This window comes from Halichoeres trimaculatus, unplaced genomic scaffold (genome assembly GCF_033239565.1).
Source record: "Halichoeres trimaculatus isolate MK-OKI-2021-1 unplaced genomic scaffold, fHalTri1.1 fHalTri1_scaffold_12, whole genome shotgun sequence".
In the NCBI taxonomy this organism is placed as follows: domain Eukaryota; kingdom Metazoa; phylum Chordata; class Actinopteri; order Labriformes; family Labridae; genus Halichoeres; species Halichoeres trimaculatus.
The window spans coordinates 24,731,914-24,753,450 of record NW_027437190.1 but is presented as its reverse complement, the minus strand read 5'-3'; the positions used below and the strand labels follow the sequence as shown (position 1 = coordinate 24,753,450).

The following is a 21,537-nucleotide window of genomic DNA, read 5'->3' as shown; positions in this document are numbered from 1 at the left end:
ATGTCTAGGAATGAATGGTATGTCTGTCATTGACAGACAGCTTAGCCTACTCCCAAGAAGAAAAAGCCTATAGTTACTTGAGAAAATGAAAATTATGATTTGAGATACAGGCAGGTTAGGGTCAATCAGGATGGAGATGAATTTTTTCTCAAATAATTAGTTTTTAGTTGATGTAAAGATATCAAATGATTACCAGTAAGATTTATCAATTACTTTGTCCAATAGAAAAGTTTGCTTTTAAAAGCAAACTTAAGACTAACCTTTTTAGTCTAGCTTTTAACTGAGTTTTACTTTTTCTAATTTATTTGTCTAAAAAATTTCAATCTTCTTCTTCTTAAAGGAGTATAATCTCAACCTTTAGTTATTCTTTTATCTGTTTCAACTTGATTGTTTATCTTATTTATTGCACTGCTACTTTCAGCTTTTAAATTTTGTATCTTAAAGTTTTAGTTTAACATCATTTTTTCTGTTAGTGCTTTAGTCTTTTAATATTTTATCATCTTAGTTATTTTTCTTTCTTTCTTTCTTTTATTTTCTTACTGTGAGTCTAACATTTTCCTTTACCATCAGTGTTTCCTCATTAAGGTCTCCAGATATAGCGTTTCACACAGTTCCTCAGGTCATTTGCACAGATTTTAATTAAAGTGTGTTCACCTTGTGCACAGGGGTGTGGGTTGGTGAGTTGGAGGTGGATGTTTTGTTTTGTTCTCCTTTGTCAACCACTGTTGCAACTGTTGTGCATGAAACGTGCTTTATTGATAAACTGTGATTGATTGAGAAAAAAAGAAACCCTTCCCCTTTAAATGAACAAAATTTTTCTGCAGCCTAATAATCTTAAGTGATCAAAACAGCGCATATTCTGTTAGCAGGGGTAAGATCTAGCGTGTGGATGGTACTTTTCAGTGAATTTTGAACGTCCTGATGAAACGGCTAAAACTTTACTTGCTTTATCTGCCGGGTGCGTGATTGGAGTAGCTATGAGTCAGAGAGCCTCATGATAAAATCACTTTTAACTTCTTGAAAGAAATCCGGCGGGCCCCAGGAGACCTACTACGCGATTAGTCAAGCAGGTCTTTTCACTGCAAGTGAGGGAGAGAGATAGAGAGGGAAAGGGAGGGGTTGCATTGGGAGGGGGGTCACCTTTTGTGCAAATATATCAACCAAGAAGACTACCACTAGCATCAGATTTCTCTGTGTGTGTATGTGTGTGAGAGAGAGGGAGAGAGGCACTCCTTTGCAGAGAGTGAGAGAGAGCGAAAGGGAGAGGAGTCCAGAAAGCTTTGGAGCATTGAGAGAAGAAAGAAGACTTGCTGCTACCACATTGACAACCACTTTTTAACCAAAAAGAAGTGAATTCCCCTCCTTGAAAAACTTGGAAAAGCGGCCATGGACAGGATAAGATTCGGACGCACGTCGCTGCTGTGCACCTTGCTGCTGTGGGCATTTCAAGGTAAGTCCGTCTGACAATTTTCGACACAACTGTTAACTAAAAACCCAATTCAAAGTAACTCTGTAACGCTTTGAGGAAGGTGCAGGTTGGTTTTTGATAGCTTCAGGCAACAGATTCTTACTTTTCAGCGGACCCAGAGGGAAGTAGGGGTCCGCTGCTGACGGGACAAACCTGTCCGAACACGCTGCGGTGAGAAGCGGCTCGATGAGTTGATTTACGTACTTTGAACTACTTTTGCTTACCCGTGTTCTGCAACCAGTTGCCACCTGCGCTGATGAGTCGAAACATCCTCAACATACACATTTTTGTTTTTTTTTAGCGAAACCAACACTTGTTCTTTGATAAAAGCGCTCAGTGAAGTGCCCTCTCTTTCTTCGACCCAAAGTGTTGAACAGAAACCGATTAGTTACCGTTACACTGGTTAAGGCTCTATCTTCCCTTTCCAACTCTACAGAGCACTCAGTTGAGCGCCTGAAACTGCAGCACGCCGTTATCTCATGAACATACCGCCTCCAATGCAATGCATCCATAACCTCAAAGAACCCGTAACTGTCAAAATAAAAGACGACACAGAAAAAAATCACAAAGGTGTATTAAGTGTGTCTTAAAAATTTTTGAAACAAAAAAGAAAAACGTTTTTAAGGGTGTTTCTCATCGGAAATACCTCTTTGATTAAAAAAAAAAACGTCTTTTATTTTGAAAATCTAATAACCTGTTCAGCTCAGTCTCATTCACTCTACCATGTCTGGCTGCTGGCTGCAGTTTCCAGCTCTTTGATGTCTGATCTGCGGGATTTGCGTCTCCTTTGCTGGCAGTGTGCCTCACCCAGAGCACCCCTGGGTGCTGCCAGAGAGACTAAGCCAGTTTAAATTCGACCTGTCTCGGGCCTTCAAAAACAACTTTGTCAAAGAAGAATCTGAGCACATACTCATTTAAGGAGTTGCTGTGGTGCTCTGGAAGTTTATTTTCTTGTCATGAATTTATCATGGAGATTTATCTCCCATGATTGCCTTCTAACTGCTTTACAGTTCCACAGGGGAGATTGTGGTTTACTGCAGGCTGTTTTAAAGCTTCTTTTAGTGTCACCATCATATTTCAGTTATTAACCTTATAAAATATGCAATATATGACTTGTTTGATGTTGGTGTGTGCTTTATGTGTTCGCCTCAAAATTCTTACATACTCAAGAGGTTTCCTCCTTTTTCTGTGTCAAGATGAAATTTTACCAGAATACTTATGAGCATTTAGACTAAGTTATTCTTAATTCCTTGCTTATGCTGGCAGTCTGTGTTGCTTTGAAGCCGGATGAGCGGCAGGGCGGGGCTGGGTGACTCCCTCCCGCTCTCTGTTCTCCACCCCTTCTTCTCTCACTGCCAGTGCTCAATGCATCATTTTTTAATTCTCATCCACTTGTTCAAAAAGTGCCAGTTAATGTTTTGAACACTATTCTGAGCCACCCTAGCACCCATCTTTACATGTCTTTACATCACTCTTTTTCCCAGATCACCTTTCATGTCTGTCCCCTCCCTGCTCTGTGGCCTCAGACAGTTGTTGCACTCTGCTGTCTGTCTGCCTTTCATGGAGCCTTTTAACAGGTGCTGAAAAGTGCCTTGTAATTGATGAGCGCAGTGGAGATCAGACATTCGTACAGCTGTGATGCATTGATTTTAAAGCTCTGTTCCAGGTGCAGGCCTCACCCTGCTCTTCCGTGCTGCCTTGAACTCTAAGAGAAGGAAAGTCATTATTTAACTCTGTGCTGAAATTTTGTTTTGGGAGACCACAAGCTGTCAAATCCCGCCCTCTATCTCTCCTTCTCTCCTTCTCTCCCACACCGACATAGTTTTGTCTAATAATAGCTGCTGCTCTTGCTGGGTCTCACTGGGATTCTGTCACACAGACCCACATTCTCACAATTGCTGGTCACACACTTGCAGCTTGCAGCTATGTCAGCCCTGAGCATGCAAGGGTACTAAATAGAACCAGGGGACATGAAACACCCGGATGTGTGTCATCTCCTTAGAGTGTGACACAATATTTCAAGCATGTTTCCCTGCAATAATGCATGTAGTTGTGACACATGGACATGGGCTGCATGGCAGGCATGGGCGCCCCAAGGTGCTCAGCATGCTTGTGCCAAGGATCTCAGTGACCCTTTCACCCATTCACCCAGACATGTTGGGAAATTGCTCCTGCTTTACTTTCCTTGAAGGGCCATTTCTTTGTCTTGCAGCACAGGGAGATATGAAATGAAATCAAATGGCATTTTAAGTGTTTAAAATGTGAAGTGTTTTCAGGATTCTGATCCCAAGTTGAGAAAAGCACTTTTTTAAAACACTACTTTTAAAAAGAAGTTTCAACATCTCAAAGTACAAAGTCACAAAACTTCACAATAACTCCAGCACTGCCCTAGTTTCTACTTTATCTTTGATTTTACAAGTTTTGCAAGGACAAAAAGAACAAAGTGACGTTGAGGTAAAAACACAAAGGGGAAGTCAAACGCTCAGATGAGTTTGATTTAAACTGTAGAGACTCCTAAGTGGTCTGAAACAGGTGGAAAGAATCAGAATGACAAGCATCAGCTGAGTTCAAGGTGTTAGAGTCTAACACGCAGCGTCAGCCTCTTTGTCTATCGCAGCTTTAATTCCCACAGTCATTTCCTCACTTTTAATTTCTGTCCCCCCTGCCGGCGCAGAATCCAAAGTTCACCCCCTGCAGCCGTGTGTAATTATTATGGTATTAGGGCCAGAAAAAGAGCCATTTAGGCATGAGGAGATAAAAGCCAGGGGAGTTCTTTTACAACTGTCCCAGGGCACTTCTACTGCATGCTTACTCATGTGTGTTCAGATTTATTGGTAGGGATCCACGCCTCACACACTTTACACACATCCAAACAAAATATGTGTAATTTATGTTGTGGTGCATACTTTTACAGTCCCCATCTGCAGGATTCTGGGTGTTACACAACTTTGGAAGCCTTAGCTCATATTGCAGTGAGTGACAGATTGATGGGGTCTGCTTTGGGAGAACAAGTCCATGTCTGCCCCCTTGTCATTAGGCCTCTGGGGTTGAGGGCTTTGGAATGGCTTGGTCGTAGTTATTGAGGTGATTCATTCTTTCAGTGTGTGTGTGTGACAGTTAAGGAGTAAGGCACTGGGATGGAATGAAAGGCATTCTCGAGGACATGCTGAAGCTCGCTGTGTTATGCGCGTGTTTGTTTGTCACCACCTCAGATTCTATAGAGAAGGGGCTTCCTTTCCTCGCCTTTAAATCCCACTCTCACCACAAGTCACCGGCTGGAATCCTCGCACAAACATGTGTCCACAAAGCAGCTCCTGTCTGACTGTGGTTTTACAGGTGCAATGCTGGAGTTTGTTCACAGCCACGGTGCATTCTTGTGGTTTGACTGGGTTTCACTCAGCTGTGCAACCAGAGGGCACTGGTTAAACATTAGTCAGTTAAAATAAAGGGAAGGTTCTGCACGTTAGGAAGTTTTGAGAAGGGGATTTGAGCTTACCTAGGTTTCACATACCCACTGGTGTGAGTTCTTTGTGGTGATTGACGCATTAAAGTCAATTCAAACAGGTTGTTAGCACCCTGATGCTGAGAAGTGAGCATGCAGTTGTAGTCTAATGACGGTAGAACTTCCTGGACATGGTTAATCCTTGTTTGAAGGATGATTCGGTTCGCAGTGGAGACAGGAAAAGTTTATCCCCCCTTTTTTTCATCCTCACATCTTCACATGAGCTTCAAAGGAGCTGTGATTTTGCACACACACATCCACAGGTACTCATACATAAACAAAAGGTGTGTTTTATCCTGATTGCCTCTGCTCCTGTTCTCATCTCTCTTCCTCTTATCTTTGTATGCCTGTCTTTTAAAGCTCCTTTTCTCTCTTTCTTTGTTCTTTAATGACACTTCAGGGTTTTTTTTAGGACAGTGCGTTTGCTTGCTATGGTGTTGTCTTTTCCGCTGTGCTTTATGTGGTTTTTCGTGTGTGTGCGGGTCAAAGTTAATAACCCCGTGTAACATCAGGAAGAGTGCCCCGCTGTGTTTTAGTGCAAGAGGCTGTTTGTATTTTTACGCCCATCCCTGGTGCTGCTTTTCAGCAGATTTATGGCTGCTATTGATGATTTTAAAATAAGACAGCCCATCCTCCCCCACTTGGCATGTTCACCATGTTTCCCATTTCCCAATGAATTCCAGTGTAGAGCGTGCCGCCGCCCTGTCTGCGCTGTTTTATGGTTACAAAAAGGTTCAACACTACACTGTTGATGGAGAGAAGATGAAAAAGCAGCTAGTTAGTGGTTTTTCAGGTCGAGTCTTTTGCTTTAAGGATGCTGTCTTGTTATTAGCGGCCGGTGAAGGGAGGGAAAGGGAAGGAAGGAAGGAAGCAGGGAGGATGGGATGCAGGGAGAGAAAGATCAAGGGATAGGATGAGACATGATTACAGCTGACTATTGTGTTGCCACTGTGCGGCCTTGTTGCTCCTGTCTCGGGGGAGGAAGATGATGGTGATGTTTAATTTCAAATGCAGCCTTGAAAAGGGGCTCCACGTCTGTGTGTGTGTCCTTGTCTCTCCATCTATGTATTTGCTGGTAGTGATGGTGGGGGAGGTAATTCAGGGTTGGGAGGAAAATTGAAAATTCAAAGCAGCTCTTTGGAAAGATGAGGTTAAGTGCTGCCAATCCATTTAGCAGCAGAGTGCCGCAGAGAGATGTGCAGAAGAGTCCCTCGATCTGCATGTGTTTAGGTAGGGCCTGGTCCACGCTGAAGACAGATTTAACCGTTTACTTCTCATAAGTTTTAAAGCCAACAGATTCCCTTTTCTAACAACCACAGTCCACACTAAAAACAGGAGATAAATGTGGCTTTAAAGCAAACATACAAGGTTGAAGATGTGACATTTGCTCAGTGACTGGATACATTTATTCAGGGATGATTCTACAAATCAACAAGTTGTTCGGCCATTTCTGGTTTCCCTCTGACTTTACGCCTGGTGTTCATGAATGCCAACATGTCTGCTATATTGTGCTTCTTAATAATGGTTGACAAATTATCAGCTTTGGCTAAAGATCAAGGTTAATTTGTATTTGTCTCATTTTCTGCATCAACAATCTGATGAACAGTGTGCTACTTTGGCTCTGAGGTTGAGGTGTCATTTCTTCTGGGTCTGTTTTCACTCACCTCTCTGTCTCACCTCACGTCCTGCCCCAAACTCCATCTGACTGACTAAATGTCACACAATTTCCTGTCAAAGTTCTTAATTTGACAGATTTCCTATCATTTCTGCCAGGAATTAATTGATTCCAGGTTTTTGGACATCAACTCATGAGCTAATGAATGGAATTGGTCCTGGAAAACCAACTGCAGTGGACCCCCACTTCCTTTTTCTGCCATTTTACCCCATGGGACAATCCACAGACTGTGAGCTTGGCTTTCCTTGGATTTCCCCACTCATGCATCAGGATATCAAATCAGGAAACTCAAAATGATGTGAATATTGAACATATTTCTGATTTCTTGATTGCTGCCACGATCATCCTCGAAGCAGATCAGGTGACGGCACCTCACGCCACAGGAAAATGTAGATACCCTTCAGATTTGTCAAAGAAATCTGGACCTTCCTGGTCCAAAACCAGTCCAGTTTTCTATGCTGTGTACCTAGTTTAAGGAACATTTAAGGCAGGAGGGTTTGGTCTTAGCCACATGAAGCACAAAGAGTCATTAGTGTCATAAAATAGCAAGCAGATCACGATGGTGTTCATGTTTTGTTTCTGCCACCAAAACAAAAAAAAAAACTTTTGGCATATGGGTCTCCTCTCATGTCCAATTGTGTGAATCACAGGAAAGGGCTGAATCGAACAAAAGCAATAGAGGCGGAGATGGCAGCAGTGAGGATCAGACAGGCGGCATCCTCCAGGATTGGGCAATACCAATTAGGAATGGGGAATGTCACGGAAAAGCCTGGATCTGGAGCCAAGGAGATCATTTTCTTGGCTGCTGAGCAGAAATCCTAACCCTTGCGCCCCTCAAACCCTAAACCCTCCATCTGACTGTTGGCTGGCAGAGCGTCCTCTGGGAGCCCCGCAAGCTGTTGCTTTTCAGACATCAACAGATGCCTCAGCAGCAGTTGCTGAATGCACCCTCCCAAAAAAAAGGCTGTCACCCCTCCTTTCTTTACACGCACACTTGGGTTCTTTTACCACCTTGTGTCTTTCCACACTGCGAGCTTGGCTCTGGTGCAGCGGGGGAGCAGAACTGTATGTTTGCTGTGAAAGCACCTCTGACTTGTTTGTCCTGTAGTGTTTTTGACACCTCTGGAAATTCCTCTGTAAAAGTGCTGCTCACGATTTAAACACTTCCCATGTGGACAGAGAGATACTTGAATGCACCTTTGACCCAGTTATTATTGCTTCTTCCTTCATAAATTAAACTGAGGAGCCCCCAGGGATTCGTTTCCTCCCTTATCTCTATCGCATAACGATAACCATAAGAGGTGGGTGACTTAAAGTTCACCAGGCTGCAGAATGTGCTATGTTTACATTTGCACCAACTTGTGTGTGTATGTGTGTGTGTGTGTGAGCAAATTTACTCAAACCACTGCCTCAGAGGTACGTGGATCATTACTCTTCTCTCTTTTAAACCACTTTTCACATCCAATCTCCCTCTTCCATCTGTCAGAGGACATTCCTGCGCCTCCCCTGACTTTAATCTAGTTAATGGTTAAGCAGCGGTGGTTAACCTCTCCACTGAGGCTGGTCACTGTTTGACAATGAGATCTTATTGCTTTAACTGGGCCGGGGGGACCTGAGAGGCAGGAGTGGGAAACATTAATCCTCCATGCTGGGAAGGAAGAGGTGGAGCTGAAGGTGGAGGAAGGGGAAAGGGGGGTTGTGGTGGTATGTGGATGTGATGTTGGGAGGTGGCGTTACAGCATCCTCACACTGCAGATTTGTACTCAGCGAAAAAAGGTGAAGTTATAATGAGTATACATCAATGTCCAGCGGGGTTGTAAAAAATCTGGACCCAAAAAGTGCAAAGTAAAAGTTCCTTACAGAAGATTAAAAAAGAAAAAACAGTTGTTGTGTAAACGGCCCCTCAGATCCTGGTCTACACGGTCAATGTCCTGTGTTTTTTGACTTTCACTCATTGCTTCCAACTGCTTCCAATCAGAATGATCTCACTATTCCCACAGTGTCTCCTGACTTCAACACTACAACAAATTGAGCTGGAGTGACAAATCTTAACTGCCCACGGAATCACGTGTTCACTGCTGTTTTTGATGACTTGGGAGTATGACTGAGCTGCCCAATAATGCTTTCAGCTTAGGTCAGAGAATCCCTTTTGTTGCCTATTCGATGACTTCATCTATTTGTGGGAAAAGGGGGTTCCCCATGTTACCTGAGAGCCAGGGCTGACTGTCATCACCAACAGATCATATGTCAGCTTCCAGGCCGTTTGAGTTGGGTGACCTGCCTGAAGACATGCTGTGTCTTTGTTTTAATGAGGTTTCACTTACCTGAGCCCTTCTGAAACAACAACCATAGCAGTTAAGTTTCTCCTGCTCATCTCTGCTCGTGTGAACTTGACTTTGGAAAAGAATCGCAGAGGAGTAAAGTTACCATGCGTTGAATGTTAATATTCTCCTCAAGTCACATCCTGTTCTTAACTTTAGTTTGAGTCTCCTTCTTCTCTCTGCGTTGGTTACATTTCTCTCCGGGATTCGCTTGTCGTAGTCTTCACCACACCCTACTTTAAGCTGAGCTCTGTGAATCATCACTTTTATCGCTGTGATTTTAATTCTCTGCAGCCCCCACTCTCATCTCTGTCTCTCCTCTTCTAACTTACCCTCACACTCTATCCATCATCTGTCTTTTATCCCCACCAGGGACCAGCGAAGACTACATGAGTCCTCCAGACCATGTGTTGTCTAATCATCACAATAGCCTGAACAGAAGGTGCTACTAGAAGCACAGTGTCTGGAAATCCCTAGAGTTTTTTAGCAATCGTGGAAGGTAATCTTTTCTTTTTGACTGACAGATCAGCTAATGGAAGTCATCAAGAGACACAGAGTTACTTTCTGTCGGTGCAACAGTGTTTACAAAGCTACTCAAGTTTCTTTTTCCAGACTTATAACAATGAGTGCATTTTCCAGGCTTGTTTTATCATCCGTTTCAACACTGGGTTTCCTGTGTTGTTTATCCATCTCAGTGGATTTCCTGTGTTGTTCATCAGTCTTGTTGTATTACAGTAATTTCAAAAGAATCAGGTTTCATAGCTTCATTTTGACTCTGTCTACCAGGAAAAAAGTACAAGCTCTCCCCCATCCTTATGAATGTTAAATTCAAAATCAATAGCAGTCAATTGGGTTATGACTCCATCAGGCTAAATGATTCCCAATTATGTGTCTGTGTGATCTGCACAACAAACAAGACAGATAGTTATTGTAAGGATAATTTTAGACTTACAGAGTGGCTAACTAGTTTAGCTTTGTGTTATTCGGGACTAAAGTAATTATGACCCTGTGTTTTGCCTCAAGAGTATTTTGCATTTTGTCATTAAAGCCATACTGCTCGGGCAAGAGCATGATTTGCCAATGATTATTTGGTCTGCACGGTCATAAAGTGGATAAAGTGGATGTGAGCTAGCATACGGTGGATGCTCTCTGTTTTCTTTGCTGCTTTATTGAGTTCAAGAGACACTGAGGGGTCTTAGACAGGCAGCTTGGAGCAGCCCCTTTGATCCCAACTCATGGCAACCACACACACACACACTTCAAGATTTGTCACTGTGGTGAATGATGAAAGACGCACCGACTCCCACTGTCAATTAGCAGTTTGGGAGTGTGTGCTGCACTGTGTGTGTGTGTGTTCGTTGAGGGTGGGGCTGGTTAATGGAAGGGGCAGAATGGACACATGTTCAATAATAAGGCCTGACAAAAAGGGGCAGGCGGTGGGAGGGAGGGGAGGACAGGAGCACGATGGAGCATTCAAGTATGTGACTGCTTTTCATTACACTCACCCTCATATGGCTGGAAATCAATGTCATTACATTACAGAGAATGCTACCCCCAAATTAAAATACACCGCAATATGTTTTAATGCAACATAGAGAAAACATGCATCTGTGCTGTTTGGTTTGAAATATGTGTTTTCATATTAAATCTGACCTTTTTGAAGGATACAAATGAGCAAAAAGTGCTCGGAAGACATCAAACAAGAAAAAGCCATCCAACAGTGATGCACTGTAAAAACTCCAAACTAAGCAAATTTGCTTTAAGCTTATTTCTACTTTTAAAAACAAATCTCAGAATGAAAAATGGCTTACATCAAGACAAGCAAAAAAACATGAATTCCCTGTAATAAGTACAAAAACTGGCCCTCAGGGCAGAAAAATGTACTTATTAGGTATTTCACAATAAGAATGTCTTGGAGAAACTTTTTCTCCTTGTTAAAGCAATTCAGTGCTTATTTTTTGCCAAACTTCTGGAAAACAGGTCAAATCAAATCCATTTATTTATAAGGCAAATATAAAACAACCAGGATTAAACAAAGTGCTGTACAATAGGATAACAGGAAACAAGATTTAAGCGACGTAAGTAGGATATAGTCACATGCATAGATCAAAGTTTCATGTAAACTTTTGGATTATTTTGGACACATCTTGGCGCTGTTTGCACTTTTTCATTTAACTTCTTTATAAAACGTGATATTGTTATAAAACTACTAGAATTCAGTGACCCTAAACACTTAAAACTTGCTGATATATCAGCAAGGCTCAGCTGTTCGAAGGTCCTACTCATACCCCGGGCTTACTGACTCTGCATATGTAAAATAACATCCCACAAGCAGAATACTTGACTCATACATGTACATACATGGTGTTAATATGTAACGGCCTCATGTGTGTGAGTCGGCATGAGAGCTAAGTGTCTTCCACTCAACTGCAGCCCTGGGACTTCACATTGCCACACCTTGTTAATGTATATTTCAGAGGTCTCTCTGTCTCTGCACCTGAACAAGGCTACATTGTTTAAACATTCCTGTAGACTGTTGGAATGCAGGTATTAATACTGGGCTGATTGCATACACACGGCAGAGAGAGGAGGAGGAGGGTAGGAAAGGAAGGGAGGTGTAGAAGAGTGGAGCTGAGGCACAGTGAAAGGGTGACAAACGGTGGGTGATGTTTTAAGCATTTGTGTTTATGTAGATATGGATGGATGGATGTTGGTACTTAAGTCACTGTGAGTGTACCTCTACACATGTGAGACGTCGGGGTATTAGAGTATGTGTAGGTCTGGACTGTGTCCCCTATTAACTGAATTAACACTGCTGTGAAAGTGTGTGTGTGTGTGAGCATGTGTGACAAAGCAGAGAGTTAGTGTGGGGGACAGGACCCAGCTCTGTGTGTGTGGGCAGCCGTCACTTGGAGCAGTCAGGGCTGTTGGGAGCATGTGAACATTACTGCAACCCCAACATGAACTGGAATCCAGACTTAACAGAGGTTATAAATAGGTGTGTATGAGTGTGTGTCCAAACCCTCATCGATGGCAGTACCAGCTGGCGATGGGACAGTCGCGGATTTGTAGGAGAGCCCATCGTCACACTTAGCGAGGACTCACATGTCTTAGCCAACTCTGGTTTTCTTTTCCCTTTCATTCAATTCCTGTAGTCTGCCTTTTCTGGGCAGTCTTTGCTTTTACCTTGTCTGTCTTCATCTTTCTCCCTCGCCGTCGAGAGAGTTTTCCAATGGGCCAACCTGTATCAGCTATGCTTTTTGCACGGCAGCAGGGCAGTATGACATAATACTATACAAACCATGCCTTACAACACAATACAATTGCATGACATATGATTTGTTATAATACTATACGTTACGATACATAAAGATATGTTACATTATGAGACATTGCGTCATGATACATAGCGTTATGATACATAGCGTTATGATACATAGCGTTATGATACATAGCGTTATGATACACAGCGTTATGATATGATGTGATACAATACAGTATGTTTCAATATTATATGAAGAAGATATGTTTCCAAATAAAATTTACCATAGTATATGTTCTGTTTTGATACCATAAGATACAATTTGATAAAACATGATTTAAAAAAAAAAAGGTTACAATATGCCAAGATGCTTTACCAACAATATGACACATCAGGACATGCTACAATATAATATTAAAATGAAACAATATGATAAGATATGTAATGCTATTTTAAGATACGTAACAATGTGCTATGACACAATATGTTTTGATATGACACTATATGGTTTACTGAACTAAATAACTGGTACAAAAATTGTTTAAAACAAGTGCACATTTCAGAAGACAAACCCTTTTCTAACCAGCTTTATTTCTCAATAGCCTCCAGTAAAACTTTTGCCAAAGGAGTGCCTTCTTCCTCCTAATAGAAGCATTCAGAGCATAACTAAATATTATGTCTGCAAAAGTAACCACCAACTCAAGAGCTGTGACCTGAAACTGAAACTAGTTAATTGATCTAGCGATCATGTTTCTTGGTGAAACTGTCCTTTGCCACCTTTTTGGAAAGCCACAATTTATAAAAAAAGGAAAATTGCTAGGTCTAATGCATGTAGAAAAGAATTCAGCACAACATGCTTTTTAAAAAGAATAATAATAATAACAATGTCATCGGTCTGCCACATGTCCACCTTTCATGTTTTTGGATCATATTTGATGTGATTTGACAAAAATACATTCTAATGATACATATTTTTTATTATATTAATTGTACAGTTCTGGGACACATTTTTCCCCACTTTGCATTGTGTCACATTGAGCTGCCATGGTTGTGGCTCCTGGCTCACCAGCTGGTGCTATACGATCCAGGCTGTCAGGGTTAGAGCCTGCTCCTTTGGCAAGGAAGTTAGCGATGTAAAGCCCGCCAAAAAAATCCACCATCCTCTGCCTACGCCCTCTTCTCAAGCCCCTCACCCACACACACTCCCTACCTCGCCCCATCTGCTTGTGGTGGTGTGTGAGTGTGTATTTGGCGCTGCTTTTGGGGGCAGTTGGTGTAACGGTTCAAGAGAGCATCTGAGCTGAGCCCACCATCGGTATTACAGGGCACACAAAGTCAGAGCTCAGTGTGCAGCAGTAACCCCAAGCTAATGCTAATTTCCTTGGAAAATCAGTGAGATATGCTACATGCTAACGGGGCCGAGCCGTATGGTCACACTGCTATCAGCCAAACAATGGCATACTTGTCTTCCTGCAGTTCCCACCTGTTCTTGTCCCTCGCTTCAGCTTGATCCAAGTATCAGAACAAGACCTTGTGTCCTTCAGAGAGCACTTTCTCTTTCTCAACACCCACACTGTGCTTCTTTCTTTCTTTTTCTCTTTCTCTATCCTTGCTCTCTCCCAGTGGGCTGGTTTGGCATTTTTGGCAGGACAAAAGAAACAGTGGCAATGAAGGAGAGAGTGCAGATAGCTGGATGGTCATGGCCACTGGATCAGGTTGCATTCATTCTCTTATAATACTGTCTCAGCCCCTATCTCTCTGTCCTCATTTCTGTCTTTTACTGTCTGCTCCTTTTCTTTTGACACTTTTTTTCCAGTCTCTGCATCTCTCTGCCTTTTGTTCCGTTCTTTCTGACTCTCTTCTGATGCATTTTTTATGCATTTCCATCTTTTCCCACTCCTCTCTGTGGTCAGAGCCCCTGCAGTGGATTATCAGTCAGTTGACTCACAGAGGGCAGCCAAAGCCTCCAGTACAAACATGAGACAATATCCAAATGATTGGCTGTCTGGCTGTGGACCGTGGAAACAAGGCTCCATATCAGCCTGAGCCAGGCCTGGTCCACTGGTCTGCCCATAAACCACATTAGATGGTCACACTGACACACTGCAGTGCTCCTGTTTGTTCGCAGCAGCTGCTTTGGTTGTAGCACGGCACAAAATGGAATGAATAATCAGATAAATACAGAAGCTGCTATCGTTTGTTTTCATGTAAGGTTTTTTTTTGTGCATGTGGGTGGGAAGAGGAGTCTGGATGGCAGAAATTGTGCTAAGTTATGCTAATGACTGCATGTTGCTGGGGCCTTCTGTTTCTCAGAGGCTCATGAGGTCATGCTTTGTTTTCACGTCATCGTTCCCTCCATCTGCAGAAACATAACTAGTGGAGCTCAAAGCCAATTTATGACTATCCCCTGCTGAATCCATTCTCTTGATGCAAACAAGACGTATTTTATACATATTCTATCCCTCTTATGGCATATTTTTATGGTGTGGCACCCATATGCGGCTACTCATTTGCAAAATGTTGTGAATGAAGCGACCATTTGGTGTGAACAGAGGGTGAGGAGCATCTGTGCTCTAGTATGCTAAACGTATATAAAGCCACTTTAATCTGGGGAACACATTCTGCTGCATCTACCAGGACTTTCCAATCCATCTGCCTCCATTTTCCCCAGCTGAAACTTAAAGCTGGAGTGCTACCTCCAAGTGATGTCTCCATGTGTGTCCCTGCCTCGCCTGCCACCTCAGCCTGCGCTCCTCTACCGCTCATTATGGAGATATTCCGGAGGCTTCTCTGCCCCCCAGCTATCTTTCTGCTGGAGAGTTGAAGTCATGGAAAAATCCTGGAGCCCTGCTGATGATAGCTTCCACGTCGCCTGTCCGTCAACTCAACTCACTTCTCTTCCACATTCCTCAGCACACACTTTTTTATTTCTTCTCACCTCTGTCTGGATTTGACAGCCTCTCACCCCTTTCCTGGCTTCTACCTGTGTGGACAAGCTCTTGCCTGCCTTTTAAACCCCCCTCACAAACATTCTCCTACCCTCCCCACAATAAATGTCAAAACTCGCCCAAGGGCCTCAGCACGCCCATAGAATGTGTAATTGTGACCCAGCCATTACAAAAGCAAGCTGTTCTCAGATGACATTTGGTGACATGAGCACTCAGGGGATGGTCTTTGAGAATATAACTCGCATTAGTGACTCACATCAAAACAATGAACAAAATCCTGGAAACGAAAACCAAATAGCTCACTCATTCTGTGTGCTTTGGTTTCATTGAAAAAAGAAATCTTTTATGAACCGGTCTGTGATTTTGGAAACAGCGTGATGAATAATGAATGAATGATGCTGCCAGGAGGTCCAGCCACACAGCCGCTGCTGCAGCCTTTGAGTTCAGCTAATTGAAACAAGTTCAAAAGTGTCGGGTCCGCTTTTATCTCTATCTAGTTTCCTTGATCTCACCATCCCCCAGTCTTATAACGAAAAATACAGACTGACAGCCATGAATATAGTCATATGACAACATACATCCAGTAATACCCAGGTTTTGTTTTTCTTCTCCAACAGTTTTCAGTACATTGAAGAGAAATGTTTTCATAGATTCTTTGTCTTTATTATTTTTATCCCCTACTTCCAAAAATGGCAAAAAATCTGCAGAACACTGCTTAACCGATTATCTCGGTTATCTTCAGCTCTCCCCCCAAGCCGCTACCCTCTATCTAACCCCACCCTTCTCTCTTCACCTCTCTCCACTCATCCATGCTCCCCTCCCTCCTTCCCGTATTCACTCAAACATCTCTACATTATTACCAGATGTTTGTAGATGGAGGAGGTGGATGAATTGGTGCCAGGGTTGCAGAGGTGTTGATAGTAAAGCTTCAGCACCCTGAGAAACTTCCAGTAGCCTCCTCCTCCTCACTCATACACAAAGATAGGCGCTTGTATGTGCAGTCATCCTGCTCAGCAATCCACAGTAGGAACACTGTCCTAAAATACCTGTACTCTAAACACCTACCTGGACCATCTGTTCCTGCAAACACCTACGACAAGAGTCATAAGCTGGGAGAGAAACCAAGTTTTTCTCTCAGGCGAAAGCTTGCTTAAAGAATAAGCATCGGTACATTTTTTTCTCTTAAACAAATTTGAAATGCAAATGAATGTATAAGTGCATCAACTGAGATCGAGGGGTCAGTAGAGTTTTTCTAATACTGACACCAATACTGGTATCAATATCACTATCAATGCCCGTAATAGCCTCTGGTGCTGCCTTAGATAGATAGATAGATAGATAGATAGAATTTATTGTCATTGTGACATGTAAAATGCACAACGAAATTTAAAAGTGCCATACAGTTGGTGCAACATTAGAACATACACCAAATGAATGAGCACCGAGCCGCTGCAACTGTGTGCGCCGCCGCCATCTAACATGTGACATTGGTAATACGCTCATTCAATTCAAATCCTGCTTGCCTAGTTTTAAACAGCATTTGTGGAAGCAATCACAAATTGTGTTCACAAATCAGACTCTTGTTTTTGGAAGTGATTTGGAGTTCATGCTCCACTACTGAGTCATGTCTGTTTTTAATGGCCCAGAGGTCATAGTCTTGTCTCTGATCTCTAGTCTTTTAACATGTTGGATGGATACTTGGGATCAAAACATCTCCTGTGCTCAGCGTAAACTTCATTTCCCGTTCTCCTTGACACACTATTATGCCGTCTGCCTCTGTGGAATGCAGTAGCCATGATTAGAGTAATACAAGGACACCGTGACACAGAGCTTCCTTACGATTCATGTCGCCTTTGATCATGGTATGCTGCTGATCTTCATGCCACTTTGCCCCATTTCCATCTCTTTTTTTCTCCCTCTCTCCTTTCCTATCAGCATCTGTCTTTCTTGTAATCTCGGCCTGTCAGCCTTCATCTTCTTGTCATCTCTTGCTTTCTTCTCTGATGTGCCCTGACCTCGTAGGTGTATTGTTTTTCTTGATACAGTATCTTTACTGGACATGTGGTGATGTGTTTGCATGAGAGGTGAGGTAATGGAGTTTCATCACTGAGTGTTGGTGGAGATGATCCTTTTGTTGATATATTAACAGCTACTGCCATGACAAAATGAAATCTGGCTAACTCTAGTGTTGCAAATGATTAGCATTTTTATTTGAAATGCTTTTTTGATTTTTTTACCCCACTAATACTAAAAACAAACAAAAAAGATCCCTGGAAAGCTTTCAAAGTCCTAGGTGCTTCTAATGAATTCGCTTTTTTGAAAAGATGGGATAAACAAAAATAATCAATTCAGAAAAACTGAAAACAGAACATTTTCTCATTTGAGAATCTGGGGTTGAATAATGCTTCACTTTTTTGGAAGGATTTGTCAAGTATTAAAAGAGTGCCATCACCATCACCAAAATAATGATAGTAAAAAAAAATCACTTTAAGCTGCACAGGAGTCCTTCCATGAAAGCAAAACCTTGCATCCACACAAACACATGCTTGCTTCATTCACCAGAATGCCCTTGATTTTCAGTGGCCAGTAAAAAAAGAGCAGGCGCCAGTAACATATAACAGAGTGTCACAATTATTGATGAGATGTCAGTGGAAAAGCAGAGCTGGAAGACCTGTAAATTTGCTGTTTTTAATAAGGTTGAATGATTGTGTATGTATGAGTGTGTGGGTGCGGTAAGGGTCACAGGCCCATCTGGTGTGAGATCTCACGGGATGCCTATAACAGCTGACGTTAGCATTTGACCTTGCGTATGTTCACTCTCAAGAAGAAGAGGGAGAGTTAACGGAGTTTTTTTGTCCTGTGTTTTCATACTGAAAAGCAGGACGGAGCTAAAGTAGTCATGGCACTGAATGGGTTGAGTTTGCAGCAGGGCTGGATGTTGTTCAAGGAATTCAAATACAAGTACCATCAAGGTATGCCAATACTAACACAGGGCTTTTTCTACTTCACTGATTTAGGGATTGTTGATGGAAGCTTTCAGGTTCATAGTGCACCAACTCATGTTCTCATACAAACAAAAAGCATTGTCACAAACTTCTTGCAAAACATCTTTCTTTTATTGGGGATTGGATTAAAGTAAAACAGTTTAATTAGCTTTTTCCCTCTTCATCTTAGTACAAAAGGTCCGGGAGAGAAAAAACAAAGCTTTAAATAATTTGAAGTTTGAAAAACTTTTGTATAGTGGCTTTTTTTCAAACCCAAAACACCATATTTAACCTTTACCACTCCGTCTCTCCACTTCCCCTTCCACCCCCTCCCTCATCTTTGTCTTGTCCCTCATCCATGACGACGTCCCACTGTTTTTGTGTGTTTGTTTATGCATTAGCTGTCCTTCCCAGAATCCCCCCTCCCCTTTACCCCTACCCTCACCTGCTTCCCCTCCTCTCACCTTCCACACATCCTCCTCAGACCTTTACTCCCTATCTTCCATCTCCTACGCTTGCAGGTCCGTGCAGGTTGAGACGCACGTTGTTTTGTCTCTCTCAGGTTTCACACATTCCAGATAGTATCAGCAGGCTCTGGTTAGCTTAGCTGATAGCCATCAAGACGGGGCGGTCAATCACTTAGCAGACAATGATGGATGGTGGCCTCTGTGTCGGGCCTGATGCTCACAGATGAGGAGCCTGCACCAGTCATGGCTTTAACAGGATAATAAGTATATCACATCGGACAGCCATGTGGTTATCTCTTCAGATGACTTTGTTCTCCTGTCACTTAGATAGTCCTTTTTTTTTTGCTCACCAGATGAGTGTCACTGGAATCAGTCAGAATGAAAATAAGTCCTGAATATTTAAATCTAAGCTCATTTCCCTAATTATTTCATCTGTTGTCTCCCATTTCTGTTCTAATCACATCATCATACGAGCTATGAATAATAATTGAATGGGGCATTAATGAGTATGGAAAAGTATTGGGTAGCAGATTGGAATTTCATGACGATTAGAATAATGCACCTTCACAAAGTCTCTGGTGAGATTTGATGTGTAAATGAAGTCGACATTTTTGGTGTCTTGTCAGAAAAAGCGGCGATGATAAGTGGTTTATTTAAAAGAAATGAAATTATTCATGGCTGACATTTCCTCCTGTTTCATTCTGTCGTTTCCTTACTCTCTCTTCATAACCCGCCTTTATCAGGTAACAGGCGGACACTGTTGTCTGTTTATTTCTGTGTTAGCCTCTGTGCGTGTCTGCTTGCGTGAATCTATCCTCGTCTAATCCAGCCCGGGGGCAGCTCCTGTCCCCTGCAGGCTCAATGTCAGCAGCCTGACTTTGATGTCAAGCCACAATTTATTCGTGTGTCTCTGTGGACTCTCCCTGCTGTCCACGTAATGTCAGGCAATCAATAATAATGTGACCTACCTATCTACCCCGGCCTGCCCACTGCTTAAGTTATTCACCCCCTGGCCCTGCACTGCTCCAATCTCTGACCCACTCCTGCCCCTAAAAAATACACCCTTCAGCACCCGTCCTTCCTACTTTTTCCAATAATGCCTGTCTAGCTATGACAATAACCTCTGTGTCTGTTACCCTGGTAACATATAGCCTCCCTCAAGCAAAGACAAACTGCTGCAGTACTTGTTTAAAAGAAGAGGCTGCTCCCTGTGGACACAGATCAAGAGAGGCAGGCTGGAAGATGGATGGAGGGATGCATAAAAGAAGAGTGAATTAAAAGAGAGGGTGTTTGTTCATGAATATGTTTATTCACCCTCAAACTGCTGCTGTATTCCTGCTGAGGTAAAGGGGAATTGGGGGAGACAGGTGTGCCATTATGGTGCAGATTAGCTAGGAATGCTGGGAGGTTAACACAGACGGGAGTTGGCTAACTCCAGCTCAAATTCCCTCGGGTTTTACTCAAAAATATGTGTGCACAATTCCTGCTCTGCATGCCGCTTATAACATTTGTGCACGCTCTGCCCATATGCTGAGCGATATTTGAAATATGCACTCTGGGTGTGTAAATATGCATGTGTGTGCATAGTATACACATCTTTCTTCTGTCTCCTTGCCTCACCCATTTATGGGCATTCGTCAGACGCTCTCTATCTCCTTGTCTCCTGCTTATCAGCTGGTCTGTCTTGAAGTGTAGTGCAGAGAATAGAAACTTCTTTGTGGGATGCATTCTATTTGTCTCTCCTCTGGGTAAAATATGCACCTTGCATGTAACAAAATGGTGCAAAAGATAACGCAGCATGACGGGGGAATGATATAGGATGCTTTTAGCTGTGCACAACGGTGGGCGCTTTATCTTTTTATAATCATTTGTCTGCATGTTGGCAAGTATTTTAGGAGGCCATCCGCATACAGATTAGTGTGTATCTACAGTATCTATATATAAATATACCGCAGTGAATATGTTCACCCCTCTGTGTAAGTGTGTGTGTGTGTATTTCTCAGCTCTGCAAGCTTGTTACTTTGTGGTTGTTAGTGGTTTTCTCCAACCTCTCAGCCTTCCGTCTCACACCAGCCAGCCATGTGGTCCCTCTCCACCCTAATTAAACTCGCTGTGGTTCCAAACTCCAACCAGAAACACTCAACCTCATTGCCAAGCTCTGTGTCAGCAGCTGCCAATGCCTGCCTGTACATTAGAGAAAGAGAGAGTTCGAGAGAGAAATTGAGAGTGGAGGGAAATCTCATACCCATATTTACCTCTCATTTTACTCTGTCAAGGCAAAGCGTGGAAGACTCTGCCAAGGAATAAGTGGAGCAGCGGGGGGAAAACAAATAAAACTGTGGAAGAGGAGACAAAGAAGGATCTACAGTAGACAGTATAATCAAATGGCTGCCTGATGGAGAGGGAGTTTAGTGGATTTAGAAATCAAGACGAAGAAAGGAGGGAATGCAGGAGAATAGTAATTAACTCTAAATTATTCTATCTCTGAGGGATCAGGGGGGATTAATAGGGGCTTTGGTTTGGATTCTGCACCTTTCACTCTGCTGCAGCACAGGAGTCTGGGTCCTGTATGTAAACGTGTGTGTGCATGCATGTGTGTGTATGTGTGTGTGTGTTGTGTGAGGGTCTCCAGAAGGCTCCATGCGTCTGTGCCAGCAGGCTTGTGACCATATCTCCCTGCCAGCCAGCCAGCCAGCCAGCGATTGTGTGTGTATTGATGTGTGACTTTGTACCCCCCACTCACTGAAGTTCATCCAAGCATTATAAGTTAATCCACCATAATAGGCAAAAAGACGGGGGGTGGAAGGTAGAAAGTGGGGCATCAAAAGGTAGTGAGAATGTGTTCCTGTGTGTGTGTGTAACTGTCTGGTGTGTGTGAGGTATTCCAGGCAAAAGACCACAGATTTAGGG

The 21,537-nt window shown here is 42.8% G+C and overlaps 1 protein-coding gene across 3 annotated transcripts in view; it reads left to right on the top strand.

Moving 5' to 3' along the window:
- The first annotated feature begins 1,162 nt into the window (after nt 1-1,162).
- bcam (basal cell adhesion molecule (Lutheran blood group)) overlaps nt 1,163-21,537 on the top strand; it is a 53,483-nt gene continuing 33,108 nt past the window's right edge. For 2 of the 3 annotated variants that reach the window (XM_074683382.1, XM_074683381.1), the window contains exon 1: nt 1,163-1,450. In XM_074683382.1, coding sequence (XP_074539483.1) covers nt 1,387-1,450 — 64 coding nt within the window. In that variant the 5' untranslated portion in view covers nt 1,163-1,386. The remainder of the gene's footprint in view (nt 1,451-21,537) is intronic. The other variant, XM_074683380.1, reaches the window with a different exon arrangement.